The sequence below is a fragment of the Schistocerca cancellata genome, chromosome 9, assembly GCF_023864275.1.
Source record: "Schistocerca cancellata isolate TAMUIC-IGC-003103 chromosome 9, iqSchCanc2.1, whole genome shotgun sequence".
Classification (NCBI taxonomy): Eukaryota; Metazoa; Arthropoda; class Insecta; order Orthoptera; family Acrididae; genus Schistocerca; species Schistocerca cancellata.
This window is the reverse complement of record NC_064634.1, coordinates 36397190-36412734: the sequence shown is the minus strand read 5'-3', so window position 1 is coordinate 36412734 and position 15545 is coordinate 36397190. Positions and strand designations below refer to the sequence as shown.

Genomic DNA, 15545 nt, shown 5'->3' with positions numbered 1-15545 from the left:
GGAATCTCATTTTACTGATGCTCACTCACCGACCCTCCGTGGTTTCCGTGTTTTCTGTCGAAATCAAGTCGGACCACTGCGGGCTTCTGGTGGCGTTTGTACATTGGTCCATACAGACATTGCTAGCACGTGGATTCCTCTTCAAACTACATTGGAAGCAGTTGCTGTTAGGGTCCACTTTGACTCTGCATTCACAGTTTGCAATCTTAATCTCCCTCCTGACAGGACTCTTACACCTGCTACCTTAACTGCCCTTCTTCAGCAACTCCCTCCTCCCTTCCTCCTCGGGGATTTTAATGCTCATCATCCTTTGTGGGCAGTGCCTTTCCATCTAGACGAGGTCTTCTTGTAGACAAATTTATTGCAGACCACGACCTGTGCCTTCTTAAAGATGGCTCCCCTACTCATTTCAGTGCTGGTCATGGTACCTTTTCTGCCATTGATCTTTGTTTCTTCTCCCTCTCTCCTCCCTTCATTACACGGGTCGCCACAAGACGACCTTTGTGATAGTGACCATTTCCCGTTGATTATCACGCTCCCTTCCCACTCTCCGATGGACAGGTTGCCTCGTTGGTCTTTCCAACATGCCGATTGGCCTCTATACACTGCACAGGTCACGTTTTCTCCCTCTTTGTCGGGTTGTATTGATGACGTCCTAGGTGACGTGTCTGACGCGATTGTTCGCGCTGCTAGCCTTGATGTCCCGCGCTCATCTGAACCATTTCGTCGCCGGCAAGTCCCGTGATTGAGTACGGCTATTGCCGTTGCCATCCGTGATTGCCGTCAAGCTTTGCAACACGTTAAGAGGCACCCATCTGTAGCCAGCCTTACTACCTTTAAACGCCTTCACGCTAAAGCCCGTTATTTAATCAAACAGAGCAAGTGGATATGTTGGGAATGATTTGTTTCTTCCCTTGGTTCTACTGTCCCTCTGTCACGGGTATGGGCTACACTTCGCTCTCTCCAAGGTTGCCATCGGCAGTCCACCCTCCCAGGCCTTCACCTCCCAGATGGCATTTGTATGGATCCATTAGTTCTTGCAGAACATCTTGCGACCCATTTTGCAGTGGCATCAGTGTCAGCCTCCTATCCAGCTGCTTTCCTTCTTCAAAAACAGCGGGCTGAAGCTTCCACCTTATGTTCCACCCCTTGTGAGTCAGAATCTTACAACAAACCTTTTACTGAATGGGAATTTCTTTCTGCTCTATCTTCTCATGATACGGCCCCTGGCCCAGAATCCATTCATAACCAACTGCTTAAACATCTCAGTGCTCCATAACGGCAACATCTTCGGGTATTTAACCGTATCTGGCTCCAGGGTGACTTCCCTTCTCAGTGGTGGAATAGCATTGTGGTTCCTGTCCTTAAGCCTAGTAAGAACCCACTATCTGTTGACAGCTATCGGCCAATTAGTTTGACCAATGTTGTTTGTAAGTTACTTGAACGGATGGTAGCTTGTCGGCTCAATTGGGTCCTCAAATCTCGGGATCTATTGTCCCCTTACCAGTGCGGCTTTTGAGAGGGACGGTCTCCAATCGATAATTTTCTCTGCTTGGAGTCCACAGTCCGGCAGGCTTTTTCCCAGTGCCGCCATTTGGTTGCAGTGTTTTTTGACTTTCACAAGGCCTATGACATGGCCTGATGCCATCACATCTTACTTACCCTTCATCAGTGGGGTCTTCGGGGCCTACTCCAGATTTTTTTATCCGCCAGTTCCTGATCCATCAGTCATTCAGAGTCAGAGTTGGTACTGCTTTTAGTTCTCCACGGACCCAGAAGACGGGCATCCCACAGGGTTCTGTCTTGAGTGTCCTTCTTTTCCTCATTGCTATCGATGGACTAGTGGCATCTGTCAGTCCCTTGGTCACCCCTGCCCTGTATGTGGATGATTTCTGCATTTGGGTTAGTTCCTCCTCGATGGCATCTGCAGAACGGCAGCTCCAGGTAGCTATACGGCGTGCCTCTGCATGGACCCTCTCACACGGGTTTCAATTCTCTTCTTTAAAATCGCGAGTGGTCCCCTTCTGTCACCGTACTACTATCCACCCTGATACAGAGCTCTCTTGCTGCAAAAAGATTGCCTGTGGTCCCACAGTTTGGTTTCTTGGGTCTTCTTTTCGACAACAAGCTCACTTGGCTGCCCCATATCAGACTCCTGAAGGTAGAATGTTTCCGTAAACTCAATGTCCTTCGCTTCCTTGCCCACTCCTCTTGGGGTGCGGACCATTCCCTCCTCCTCCATCTTTATCGTGCTCTAGTTCTGTCTCACTTGGACTATGGTTGTCAAGTTTATGGTTCAGCTGCTCCTTCCACACTGCACATGCTGGATCCAGTCCACCATCGTGGTATCCGTTCGGCCACCGGTGCCTTCTCTACTAGCCATGTTGATAGTCTCCTGGTTGAAGCTGGGATCCCCCCCATTTCTGTTCAGCGGTCCCAGGTTCTGGTGTCTTACGCACGCACTATCCGTTCCTCTCCCACTCATCCTTCCTATTCTATCCTGTTCCCAGACCATGGACGTCACCCACCTGACTCCCGCCCTCGGGCGGGTTTACCGGTTGGGCTGTCTTGCGTCTCTTTGCCGTGATTTTCAGCTTCCTTCTTTATCCTGTCTTCCTTGCTCCCTCCCCTCTACCCCTCCTTGGTTAGTTCCTCGGTCTCAAATTCGGATGGATCTCCACCGAGTTCCAAAAGATACCATCCCCCCAGTGGTGTTCTGTTCCTTTTTCCGCTAAATTTTATGGGAGTTTCGGGATGCTGCTGTTTTTTACACTGATGGCTCTAAATCTGCTGATCATGGTGGGTATGCCTTCACGTCCTCTGTTGGAACGGAAAGTCATCTGCTGCCACCTACATGTGGGGTGTTTACTATGGAATTGATGGCAATTTCCCGGGCCCTTACCTTTATTAAACAGTCCCAACACAACCGCGTTTTGTTATGTACGGACTCGATGAGTGGCCTTCTTGCTATTGACCGGTGTTTTTCGCGCCATTTCTTGGTCTCTGCCTTCCATGACCATCTCGCTGATATTCACTGTGCTGCTTGTTCCATTGACTTCCTTTGGGTCCCTGGCCATGTGGGTATCCCGGGTAATGAGCTCGCTAATTGTTTGGCTGGGGGAGCAGTTACTTACCCCCCATTTTCTGTAACCCCTCCTGCAGTGGATTTACGGCTTCACATCAAATCCCAATTCGCAAAGTCATGGGCCAATTCTTGGGAGGCTACTCCTCTGTCTAATAAACTTCGTGCAATTAAGGTGACACCAGGCCCGTGGAGTTCTTCCTTTCGCCTCTCCCGAAAGGACTCTACCACACTGTGTCGTCTCCGCATTGGCCATACCAGGCTGACCCATGGTATTCTTTTGCGTGATGAGCCACCCCCACTATGTGGTTGTGGAGCCTTCCAGTCAGCCCACATTTTGGTTGAATGCCCCTTCTTTTGGCTCTGCATTTTAAGTACAGACTCCCCCGCACTTTACCTTTGATGTTGGCTGACGATTCTTGGATTTTCTCTCTGGTTCTCGGTTTCCTCCGGGAAAGTGGTTTTTATTCTCAGTTTTAAGCTTTTTAATCTCTCTGGTGTTGGGGCAGGGCAGTGAGTGTTTGGGTGTCTCCCACTGTAAGCAGTGTTCGGAGATTCCCGATTCCCCTCCCTGACAGAAATCCTCTTTTCTTCCCCTTTTACTCTGTTTTTACCCCTTTTTTTAAGGCTTGGTTAGTCTTTCTATTCCCATACGTACTTTCTACATTCTAGCAGTTGTACCTTTTACGTCACAGGTGGTCTTGCCTGTGCTGCTTCAGCATATTGTTGGGTTCGTTCTCTTGCCGACCCCCCCCCCCTGCTCATTTTGTTTTTTACCAATGACAACATGACTGCCCTTTTACATTTTTACCTTTTCCGTTTTATTTTTCTGACTTTACTGAGATGTCCCATTAGCAGAATGTAGCCTATTTGAAATAAGGGACTGATGACCTTGCTGTTTGGTCCCTTAAACCTCAAACAACCAACCAACCAACTGGTTGACTAGGTTGTACGGAAGGGACCTCTTGGTACGGAATGGGTGGCAGCTGTCGAAGTGGAGGTATTGCTAGTGGTTAGTAGGTTTGATATGGATGGAAGTACTGATGTAGCCATCTCTGAGGTGGAGGTAAACATCCAGAAAGGTGGCTTGTTGGGTTGAGTAGGACCAGGTGAAGCAAATAGGGGAGAAGTTAAGGTCCTGGAGGAATGTGAATGAAGTGTCCTCAATTTAAATCTAGATAGCAAAGATTTCATCAGTGAATCTGAACCTGGTGAGGGATTTAGGATTCTGGGTTTCTCGGAAGGATTCCTCTAGATGGCCCATGAATAGATCAGCATAGGATGGTGCCATGCAGGTGCCCATAACCGTACTGTGGATTTGTTTGTAGGTAATGCCTTCAAAGGAGAAGTAATTGTTGGTGAGCATATAGTTGGTCATGGAGACTAGGAAGGAGATTGTTGGTTTGGTTGGAAAGGTAGTGTTATATAGCAGTAAGGCTTTGGGCATTAGGAATGTTAGTGTACAGGGAGGTGGCATCAATAGTGACAAGAAGGGCACAATGTGGTAAAGGGACAGGAACTGCAGTGTGTCAGTCAAGGAAATGGTTATCTTTTATATAGGAGGATAGGTTCCAGGTAATAGGCTGAAGGTGTTGGTCTATGAGAGATTCTTTCAGTGGGGGCACAGTAACTGGCCACAATGGGGCACCCTGGGTGGTTGGGTTTATGGACTTTAGTGACTAGAGATCCTGCTGGATTACTGGAATGGGATCACTGTGGCATGGTTTGTAAGTGGAAGTATCTGACAGCTGATGGAGTCCTTCTGCCACATAATCATTGCAGTTCAAAACAACGGTGGTGGCGCCTTTGTCTGCAAGTAGGATTGTAAGGTCGTGATCAGTTTTAGATGGTGGACCGCAGTTCTTTCTGTGGGTGTAAGGTTAGTTTGCATGTTGAGGGATTAGGGGAATGATGGTGAGGCAAGGTTAGAGGTTAAGAAATTCTGAAAAGTTAACAGGGGGTAGTTTGGAGGCAGTGGGGGTGGATCACGGTTGGATAGAAGAGTGAACAGAGTTAGGCAAGTTTCAACATTGGTCTTTGGTTGAGTCTGATTGGTCTGATTGCCAGGTTGGTGGCGAAACTGTTTCCACTGTAGGGACCGGGAGGAGGAGGGAAGGTCTTCAACTAGTCCTGCATGGTTGAATTTGGGAGTGGGGTAAAACATGAAACCTTCGGAAAGGATTGATATTTCTGTGGGACTAAGGCTTCTGGAGGAAAGTTTCATAACTGTGTTGCAGGTCTGTTTAGGTTCTGGGTTCTGTGTGTTGGTGGGAGTGAGTTTTGGAGGGTGGGGTAAGTGTAGTAGGTCTGTAAGAGAGGGGTTGTCAGCTATGAGGGGGTGTGAAGAGGTTTTGGAGGTTGTTGTAGAAGTAGACAGTGGTACTCCAAGGTGGGAATAGGAAGTGAGCAGGATGGAAAGCTTTTTGAGGTGGTGGTGTGCATGTTGCTCAAGTTCCTGCAGGGCAAGAGTTTCAATGTGTGTTAAGAGTTCCAGGAATTTGGGATTGCACAGCAGAAGAATTTTGCAGATGGAGAGAAGATACTGCAAGGAGGATTGGGCTTGGTTGATATGGTTTTGCAGGACTATGTTGGTGAGGGCTAAGGATTGGCAGAATCTGAACAGGTGGTCATTGTGGAAGGAGGGGTGGCAACCAGAGATGGGTAATTTGATGGTAAGGCCATTAGGGGGGATTTCGTGAGTCAAGTAAAAATGCAGGAACCGTATTTGGGACTGGGATCTGGCTAGGGATAAGGAAACTTTTCTGTATTGATGCAGATGGAAGGAGCAAGGATCCATGGTGGTGCAAGAAAATCTGAAAAATTATGCAAGAAAGTGGAATTACGTCCGAAAGATTACACAACTACCCTCAATACATGTGAAAAATATGAAAAGGGCAAAATGGATGCACAAGGGAAGAAACAAGATGAAATCTTAGGAAGATGATGATAGTGGAAGGCGAAAACTCACTAAAATTGGCAAGAAGTCACAAGGGTCAATGTAGAGAATAACTAATCATTAATAAATATGTCTATTACTGTGGGTAGCAGGTTTAAGGGAGGATAAGTGTAAAGAAGGGGACAGCAGATGTGACTGGATGAGGTGGATTTAGTGGGTGGGAACAGAGATGGAACTGAGAAAAAGGGAAAGCAGCAGTTGTTTGTTAATGTATATTAAGAAAGAGCACAATTTCAAAAACATAGTAGTGATTGGCACACAGAGGTGTATGCTTCAGAATTAACACTGAAAAATAATTCACTTGCAGTTATAACTGTACACAGATTCTCATTGGGAAAATTTGAACTTTTTGAGGGATCTAGGTGCCTTGCTATTTGTCAGAAAGCAGCAAGCAGAAAATGGTCTGTGGTGACATTCACTAGAGATTTTCTAATCGTCAAGTCTCTCTTGGACCCTACAATTTGATCTTAGTAATCAATTTTCAGACATGTTTGGATAGACAGGAGGACCCTCAGTGGTAATGGTCTTTGGTGTAGCTGAAAGCAAGAAAATAATTGTTCACCCAGTAACAAATGCTATCTCTGATTATGATGCACAGTTAACATATCATAGTGCCTTTCAGTATGGATTCCTCTCAATGGGAGTTGATTAGAATACTTAATGTGCCAGGACAAATCTTCTTAAGAAAAGCTTAGAAAAGATAACCTTAGTTGAAATTTATAATGAACAAAGTGCTAACATTAAATTGAATTTATTCTATGATGAGTGTATTCCATTATTTGAAAATAGCTTTGGAAGGTGTGTTAAGATATGTTTTTCTTCATAAATGTTAGTGTCCTTTTTTTTGACATATTCTGTATCTGGGAGGATCTCCTCATAATGGATCCATTGAAATGAAGAGTGCATCTAATCTAAAATGGAAAAAAAGGTATATGGAAGACTTACCTGGCTCGGGAACAGACATACTACCTTATTTCATCTTTACTATTTGTCATGGGGTTGTTTCCTAAAACTAGTTTCTACACTGAGTAGCATAACTTGACAATTTCAAAAAATGATTTTGAAACACACAAACAGATTAATACTGTCAGGCTTCATCACTGGAACTTATGCCTTTCTAACAAATTAGATGATTGTGCACTGTTTCTGACATGTCTGTGCAATTTCATTTCTACCCATACCTCTCCTATTTTCCATACTTCATTCTCCAGCATACCTTGTTAGAAGGTATTTGTGGAAGCAAAGCTGTAGGGGTGGGTCATCAGTTGTGCTTCAATAGCTTAGTCAGTACAGAATTTGCCCACAAAAAGCACAGGTCCTGGGTTTGAGTTGCATTATGGCAAATAGATTCAATCTGCCAGGAAGTATATTCTGTTGCTGAATAATTCTGAACTGAGTAATTTAGCTAACTTGACCTGATTGTTTCTTTGCAATTTCCATCATGAAAGAAATACTAGGTATTGCTGGCATAGAACTTAGAATCACTCAGTGAAATTCAGTTTTTCTAAAGGTGGTGGCCTATTTGGTTCATTTCATTGCAACTGGTTACACTGCTTTCAGCAGTGTAGCAGTGTATCAGTGTATCAGCCAGATACATTACTCTTGCCCAATCAAAGTACATGTAAATCTGGATACTGAGAATGTTATAAAATTCTACTTCTTACATACTTGTCCTCTCCTCCAGGCAAGGAAACAATGGAGGAAAAAATTCATTGCCTCCTGATCTCATTTCCTTATTCACTTACAGAAACATAGTGAATAGAAAATTTTGATTCAGTGGTGTGCATGTCAGTTTGTGAAATTCAAACTACATACATACATACATACTTGTTCCATAGACCATGAATATGACGCATCATAATTATGTGAAAAATGTCACTGTAACATGAGTTTTCTTTAAACAAAACAATTTTTCAGTTAACACTTCACATCTAAAAAGCCATCTACTGAGTAGGAGTTGTCATTCAGAAATTCTTTTAATTTGTTTTTAAATGTTGGTTGGCTGGCTGGCAGACTTTTAATGTTATTTGTCAAATGACACAAATTTTTGTGACAGCGTAATTCACCTCTTTCTATGCCAGTCGGATTTAACCCAGAATAGTAAAGATCATCCCTTCTTCTAGTGTTGTAGCTACGTACTTCACTGTTACTTTCGAATGGGGATAGGTTATTAATAACAAATTTCATAAGTCAATATATGTATTGCAGAGGTACTGTGAATATCCTGAGTTCTTTAAATAAATTTCTGTAAGGTAATCTTCAGTGGGCTACAGCTATTATTCTAATTACACACTTGAGTGAAATGAATTCATTTTCTCTTAGTGACAAATTACCCGAAAATATGCTGCCATATGGAAGCAGTGGATGAAAATAGGCATAGTAGGCTAATTCACTGATACGTTTATCACTAAAATTTGCAATAACTCTAATAACAAAGTAACTGAACCTAACTGTTTCGTTGTATAGACGTTTCCTCCAATTCAGTTTCTCATCAATGCACATACCCAGAAATTTGGAATATTCTGTCTTAGCAACCGATGTCTGTTCTTAATCTATATTAGTCAGTGGTGTTACACCATTTACTGTACAGAATTTTATATACTGTTTTCTCAAAATTTAGTCCATTTGAAGGGAACTACTTAATTTTCTGAAAAGGCCATTATTTACAATATCCTCTGCTGATTATGGTTTGATGGGTGGGATTACTATACTTGAATCAACAAAAAAGTTTTGCATCTTAATTAATCTAAAGTGGCAAGTCATCAATATACATAAAGAACAATAAGGGATTGAAGACTGATCCCTGTGGGACACCATTCTCGATATCTCCCCAGCTGGGGGGACTCTGATTTTTGCAAACTATCTATACTGTTAATTTCAACCTTCCACATTCTTCCAGTTAAGCTTAACTAGAAGAATTTCATGATTCACTCAATCAAAAGCCTTTGAGAGGTCATAAAATATCCCAAAGGGTGATATTCAGTTATTCAATGCATTTAATATTCAATCAGTGAAAGCATATATAGCATTCTCTGTTGCAAAGTCGTTCTGGAAACCAAACTGACATTCTGTTTGTACTCTATTTTTACAAATACGTGATGCTACTCTCCAATACATTACTTGTAAAGACTTTTCAATAAAGCTGTCAGAAGTGAGATAAGTCAGATGCTATCAACTACTGCCCTATCTCCCCACCCCCTTTTTTTTTATGCATTGGTATTTACCCTTCCACATACATCCTTGAATTTTCTAATGAATAGCTGGATCCTATTTTCTCTAAAACGTTTTGAAGTGTTTTCTACTTCTGACATACTGTTAAATAACTTTTCGATGAGCTTGATAGAAATACATTCTTCCTGTCTTGTTGCCCTGTTCCCCTTTAACAATATTCCAAACTTTTATCAGATGTGCTAGTCTCAGACATAATGCACATACTTCTGGACTCTTTCATAACTTCCCTTAATACAGTGCACTAATTTTTGTGCTTATTAAAGGCTACGCAGGGATGGCTAGAGGACAAATGAAAGGATGTAGAAGCTTAGCTCACTGGGGGTAAGGCAGATACTGCCTACAAGAAAATTAGAGAGACCTTTGGAGATACGAGAACCACTTGTATGAACATAAAGAGCTCAGATAGAAACCCAGTTCTAAGCAAAGAAGGGAAAGCAGAAAGGTGGAAGGAGTATATAGAGGGTCTATACAAGGGCGATGTACTTGAGGACAATATTATGGAAATGGAAGAAGATATAGATGAAGATGAAATGGGAGATACGATACTGTGTGAAGAGTTTGACAGAGCACTGAAAGACCTGTCGAAACAAGGCCCTGGGAGTAGACAACATTCTAATAGAACTATTGACGGCCTTGGGAGAGCCAGTCCTGACAAACCTCTACCATCTGGTGAGCAAGATATATGAGACAGGCAAAATACCCTCAGACTTCAAGAAGAATACAAGAATTCCAATCCCAAAGAAAGCAGGTGTGGACAGATGTGAAAATTACCGAACCATCAGTTTAATAAGTCACAGGTGCAAAATACTAGCATGAATTCTTTAGACGAATGGAGAAACTGGTAGAAGCCGACCTTGGGGAAGATCAGTTTGGATTCTGTAGAAATATTGAAACACGTGAGGCAATACTGACCTTAAGAATTACCTTAGAAGAAAGGTTAAGGAAAGGCAAACACGTTTCTAGCATTTGTATACTTAGGGAAAGCTTTTGACAATGTTGACTGGAATACTTTTTCAAATTTTAAAGGTGGCAGGGGTAACATACAGGGAGTGAAAGGCTATTTACAATTTTATGGAAACCAGATGGCAGTTTTAAGAGTCGAGGGGCATGAAATGGAAGCAGTGGTTGGGAAGGGAGTGAGACAGGGTTGTAGCCTATCCCCAATGTCATTCAATCTGTATATTGAGCAAGAAGTAAAGGAAACAAGAAAAATTCGGAGTAGGTATTAAAATCTGTGGAGAAGAAATAAAAACTTTGAGGTTTGCCAATGACATTGTAATTCTGTCAGACAGCAAAGAACTTGGAAGGTCAGTTGAACGGAATGGATAGTATCTTGAAAGGAGGATATAAGATGAACATCAACAAAAGCAAAACGAGGGTAATGGAATGTAGTTGAATGCAATTGGGTGATGCTGAGGGAATTAGATTAGGAAACGAGACACTTAAAGTAGTAAAGGAGTTGTGCTATTTGGGGAGCAAAATAACTGATGATGGTCAAAGTAGAGAGGATATAAAATGTAGACTGGCAATGCGAGGAAAGCATTTCTGAAGAAGAGAAATTTGTTAACATCGAGTATTGATTTAAGTGTTAGGAAGTCGTTTCTGAAAGTATATGTATGGAGTGTAGCCATGTATGGAAGTGAAACATGGACAATAAATAGTTCAGACAAGAAGAGAATAGAAGCTTCCAAAATGTGGTGCTACAGAAGAACGCTGAAGATTAGATGGGTAGATCACATAACTAATGAGGTGTGGAATAGGATTGGGGAGAAGAGAAGTTTGTGGCCCAACTTGACTAGAAGAAGGGATTGGTTGGTAGGACATGTTCTGAGGCATCAAGGGATCACCAGTTTAGTACTGGAGGGCAGCGTGGAGGGTAAAAATTGTAGAGGGAGACAGAGATGAATACACCAAGCAGATTCAGAAGGATGCAGGTAGCAGTTCGTACCGGGAGATGAAGGAGCTTGCACAGGATAGGGTAGCATAGAGAGCTGCATCAAACCAGTCTCAGGACTGAAGACCACAAAAACAATCTTTGTTTCACTGTTTCTGGATCATTGTGCCTCCTAGCTTTACTGTTTACGAGACAATTTTGTCCCTTTAGTGAGCCATGGATTTTTAGATGGTTTCTTAAAATTGTATTTGTTTCCAAATATACTCGCAAAGGTTTCATGGAATAGGTTTCATGAAATAGGTTTAATTTCAAATTAGTGTAAGGTTCCCTGAACACCTCATACCAGTCTCTCTTGGAAGCTTACCCTAAAATTTTAGATTGTTAAATCATTAATTGAATGCACTATTTTGGAAGACTGTTCTCCATTACTGTATGAAGCTACATCATATACTGTAACTAGATGTGCATCATGATTGAACAGACCACTCTTAACAGGAAATGTTTTTGTTTGATTAAAGTTCTCTTGGTCTATAAAAAAAACGTCAGTGTGCTGCTTTTATGTACTACCCAAAAAGGAAAAGCAATAACTGACGTCCAATTGAAAGAACCAAATAATACTTGAAGGTCAAACTTCATATCAATATCTTTCTGAAAATCTAAGTTGAAATCCTCAAAATATTAATTTGCTTCCCTCTCTGACAGACAGGAACCTATGTCGTTGTCAAGACTGGTTTCATGCAGGTCTGCATGTGACTATCCTGTGCAAGCTTCATCTCCCAGTACCTACTGCAGGCTACATCCTTCTGAATCTGTTTAGTGTATTCATCTATTAGTCTCTCTCTACGATTTTTACCCTCCATGCTGCCCTCCAGTACTAAATTTGTGATCCCTTGATGCCTCAGAATATGTCCTACCAACCAGGCCCTTCTTCTGGTCAAGTTCTGCCACAAACCCCTCTTCTCCCCAATTCTATTCAATACCTCCTCATTAGTTATGTGATCTATCCATCTAATCTTCAGCATTTTCCTGTAGCACCACATTTCGAAACTTCTATTCTCTTCTTGTCCAAACTATTTATCGTCCATGTTTCACTTCCATACATGGCTACACTCCATACATATACTTTTAGAAACGACTTCCTGACATTTAAATCTGTACCCAATGTTAACAAATTTCTCGTCTTCAGAAACACTTTCCTTGCCATTGCCAGTCTACATTTTATATCCTCTCTACTTCAACCATAATCAGTTATTTTGCTCCGCAAGTAGCAATACTCCTTTATAGCAATACTCCTTTACTACTTTGTCTCATTTCGTAATCTAATTCCCTAAGCATCATCAGACTTAATTCGACTACATTCCATTATCCTCGTTTTGCTTGTGTTGATGTTCATCTTATATCCTCCTGTCATTGCTTTTAATGCCTACTCCGAACTTTTCTTTCCTTTACTGCTTGCTCAATATACAGATTGAATGGGAACCTATATACTTCTACAATTACAAAAGTACAATTATTTAGTTAAAGATCTCTCTTGAGAGAGCTGTTCAATTGGGGGTCGATCATACCACATGGATACCACATGAAAGCGAGAACCAAACCAACATTTGTGTTTGTTTGCAGATGCTATTTTTACCAGGTCACACTAAATATTGTATCCCTGATCCCTATACTGTTTCCCACCCCACCCAACAACAGATTCTGCTTTATAAAATGATTGCACAATGATACTACATCCTCTATCATTTGGCTAAGACATGCACTGGGCTTGAAAAAACTAGTGATAAAGTACCTGTCACCTAATTTTTCCTTAAAGATCTGGCCCACTCTTCTTCCATGGTTACTACATAATAGAACTTTTCTCCTACATTTTCCTTCATTTGAGACAGTTGGTTTCCTAATGAAAGTCTGAGTGCTGAGTACACTTAAATCTACTTGTGCCACTTTCTTAGTTGACTGAGATAGTAAGGCAAATGTATTGATTGTGCCGATGGTGAAACTGTCAGATACCATTCTTTGTGGTCCCTGTTCCTTGCTACCACTTCCCACCTGTCTTCACCCTCCCCCCTCCCTCCCTCCCCCCTCTTAAACTTGTCAGTTCCTCCCTAACACTATCTAGTTCAGCCTTAAGGGCTCTAATCTTATCTTCCTGTTCAGATATTTTTCCTATCTCTTGGACATCCTATGCAATACCATTTACTTCCCCAATTCCCATGCCACTACGTTCCTCCCATTGCAGCCATCTGTCACAACAGCTGCACAGAACCCCAGAACTAACTTCCCTATGGCAGCTCAAGCACTTCTTGCTTGTGGCTGTTTACAATATTTTTACAAAATTTATGTAGGTAATAACAGTAATATTTCTATTACAGATCACAAGTCACTAAAGTTATGTGGAACACTAATATACTGTTATACTATTAATGTAGTTATGTAATGTACTTAAACTAATGTTAAAAATCAAATCTGGTGTACCTCAAAAATTAGGCCTAAGATAGTGTATGTGCAATATATACTTTACGCTATTTGAAAGGAAATAAGACCTTAAAGCCTTTAATTCCTCAAGTAGATATGGAACTACTAAATGTATGTGTAATCAAAACAACGTAACTTCAATTCATACTGAAGCAAATGTCTTAAATTTGTATGTAAAACTAAGACTGAAGTACATGAAAACTGGCACTTATGTTCTGTGTATTTTTTCTCCTTCAGGAAATTCTTTGATATGAGTGAAACCTCCAATAGATAATATGAAACCCTCTAGCTTCTTTCCATGCTTAATTAAGCTATTATAGAATTAACTACTTACCTTCACAAGCTCAGTATTAATGTGTGTGGTCTGTGTCAAGGCTGAGAGTGAAACTCAAACTAGAACCTGGATCCGGCTTTCTTGAACAATGTCTTAAGAAGTCTTCTCAACATTTTTCTTCTGCCATGTGGTAAATGATTAAGATGGAAAGTTGCCAAGGTCTGATAAGTTGTAGAGAAAAATTCAAAATTGCTATGTGAAAGTGTCAAGTGGAATACTGAAAAGAAATAACACATTTTCAATTAAGTTTCTGAACTAGTTGGAGTTTCTGAACTAGTTGGTTAGGAAAATACAGTAAATATGGCCTGGGATTGCTAATTGTAAAGAAACATTTTCAGAAACATGTACAAACAGTTCTGATTTGGGGCTGAGAGACATCGATTTCTACAGTGAGAACCATTCGCAAATTAAGGCTTGCTTAGTGAAGACTGGAAAAGTGAATGATCTTTACCTATCCAAAATTGCGTATAGGAGTGTATAGAAATTGAATATGGTCTGCAGTACTTGAATGGACAGCACTGGATACTTCGTGCACTGAATTGTTTCGAAGAATTTCTCCACAAAGCAGACTAAGTTCTTACATCTGACCATTGTATTCTGGGTCTCTAGCCTTGTCTGGAGACATCCCTTCACTGATAGTTACCAAACTTCTAGATTCATATAAAGGTTAGCAACCTCAACTGGAACATACCTACAATATTTACTAATATTCTGGCCAGTGTGCATACTGTGAGTGTACTCAAACAGCCAGGAGAAGTAACCTTTGGCTTTGTTGTCTCCTGTAGATACGGGGTAAGAGTTCTTCTTTTTGGTTATATAGAGATAAGACTGCAAAGATGTTAGGTAAAGTGTAGTGTACTATTAATGTAATGACATAGTTATATAATGTAAAATTGGACATTAAATTCATGATTCTATTAATGCTGGTCATTGATCAAATTTTCAGGCGCAACGGCTGAATATCACAGCAGCTTCAAGATCGATTGCCTTCAACAACCATAGAAATGTACTTTACCTGTTCGACAGAGTTGCAGAACCACTATTTTTACCAAAAGGAGAAGAGAATAAAATAGTGTTCAAACTTCCAACTGAGTACTTGGTAAGTGATAAATTTCTTATCAAAAGCAACAAATCTGTAATTACATGTAATTTACTGGTATGACAATAAATTATCAGTTAGATATCTTTAGCACGCAGTACTGACAAACTGCAGTTAGAAGTGGAACGAGACTTGACAAAGCACAGGGAATGGTTGACGGCAAAATACTAATTTTTTTTAACTGTACATCCCCATAACACTCCTCGCCTCAACCTTTGTTAGTAACTTTTCTCACTCATTCCCTGTTCCCATTCCAGCACAGCCCTCATTCTACCAACACACCCAGTCTTTACTTGTCTCCTTTCTGCACCCCCCCCCCCCCCCCACCTCTCCCCGGACCACCATCCAACCTCCTGACTGCTCCTAGCTGCCCTATCCTCTCCTCACCTCATTCTTGTTGCAGAAGCACTTCTCAGCCCCCACCCCTGCCTTGCTATTCTTCTCTACTCCCTGCCCCAGCCTCCTCATTACCTCCAC

The 15545-nt window shown here is 41.5% G+C and overlaps 1 protein-coding gene across 1 annotated transcript in view; it reads left to right on the top strand.

Moving 5' to 3' along the window:
* LOC126100687 (phenoloxidase 2-like) overlaps positions 1-15545 on the top strand; it is an 87385-nt gene that overhangs the window by 28049 nt on the left and 43791 nt on the right. Inside the window, exon 2 of the mRNA XM_049911303.1 lies at positions 14916-15068. Within this exon, the coding sequence (XP_049767260.1) occupies positions 14916-15068 (153 nt within the window). The remainder of the gene's footprint in view (positions 1-14915; positions 15069-15545) is intronic.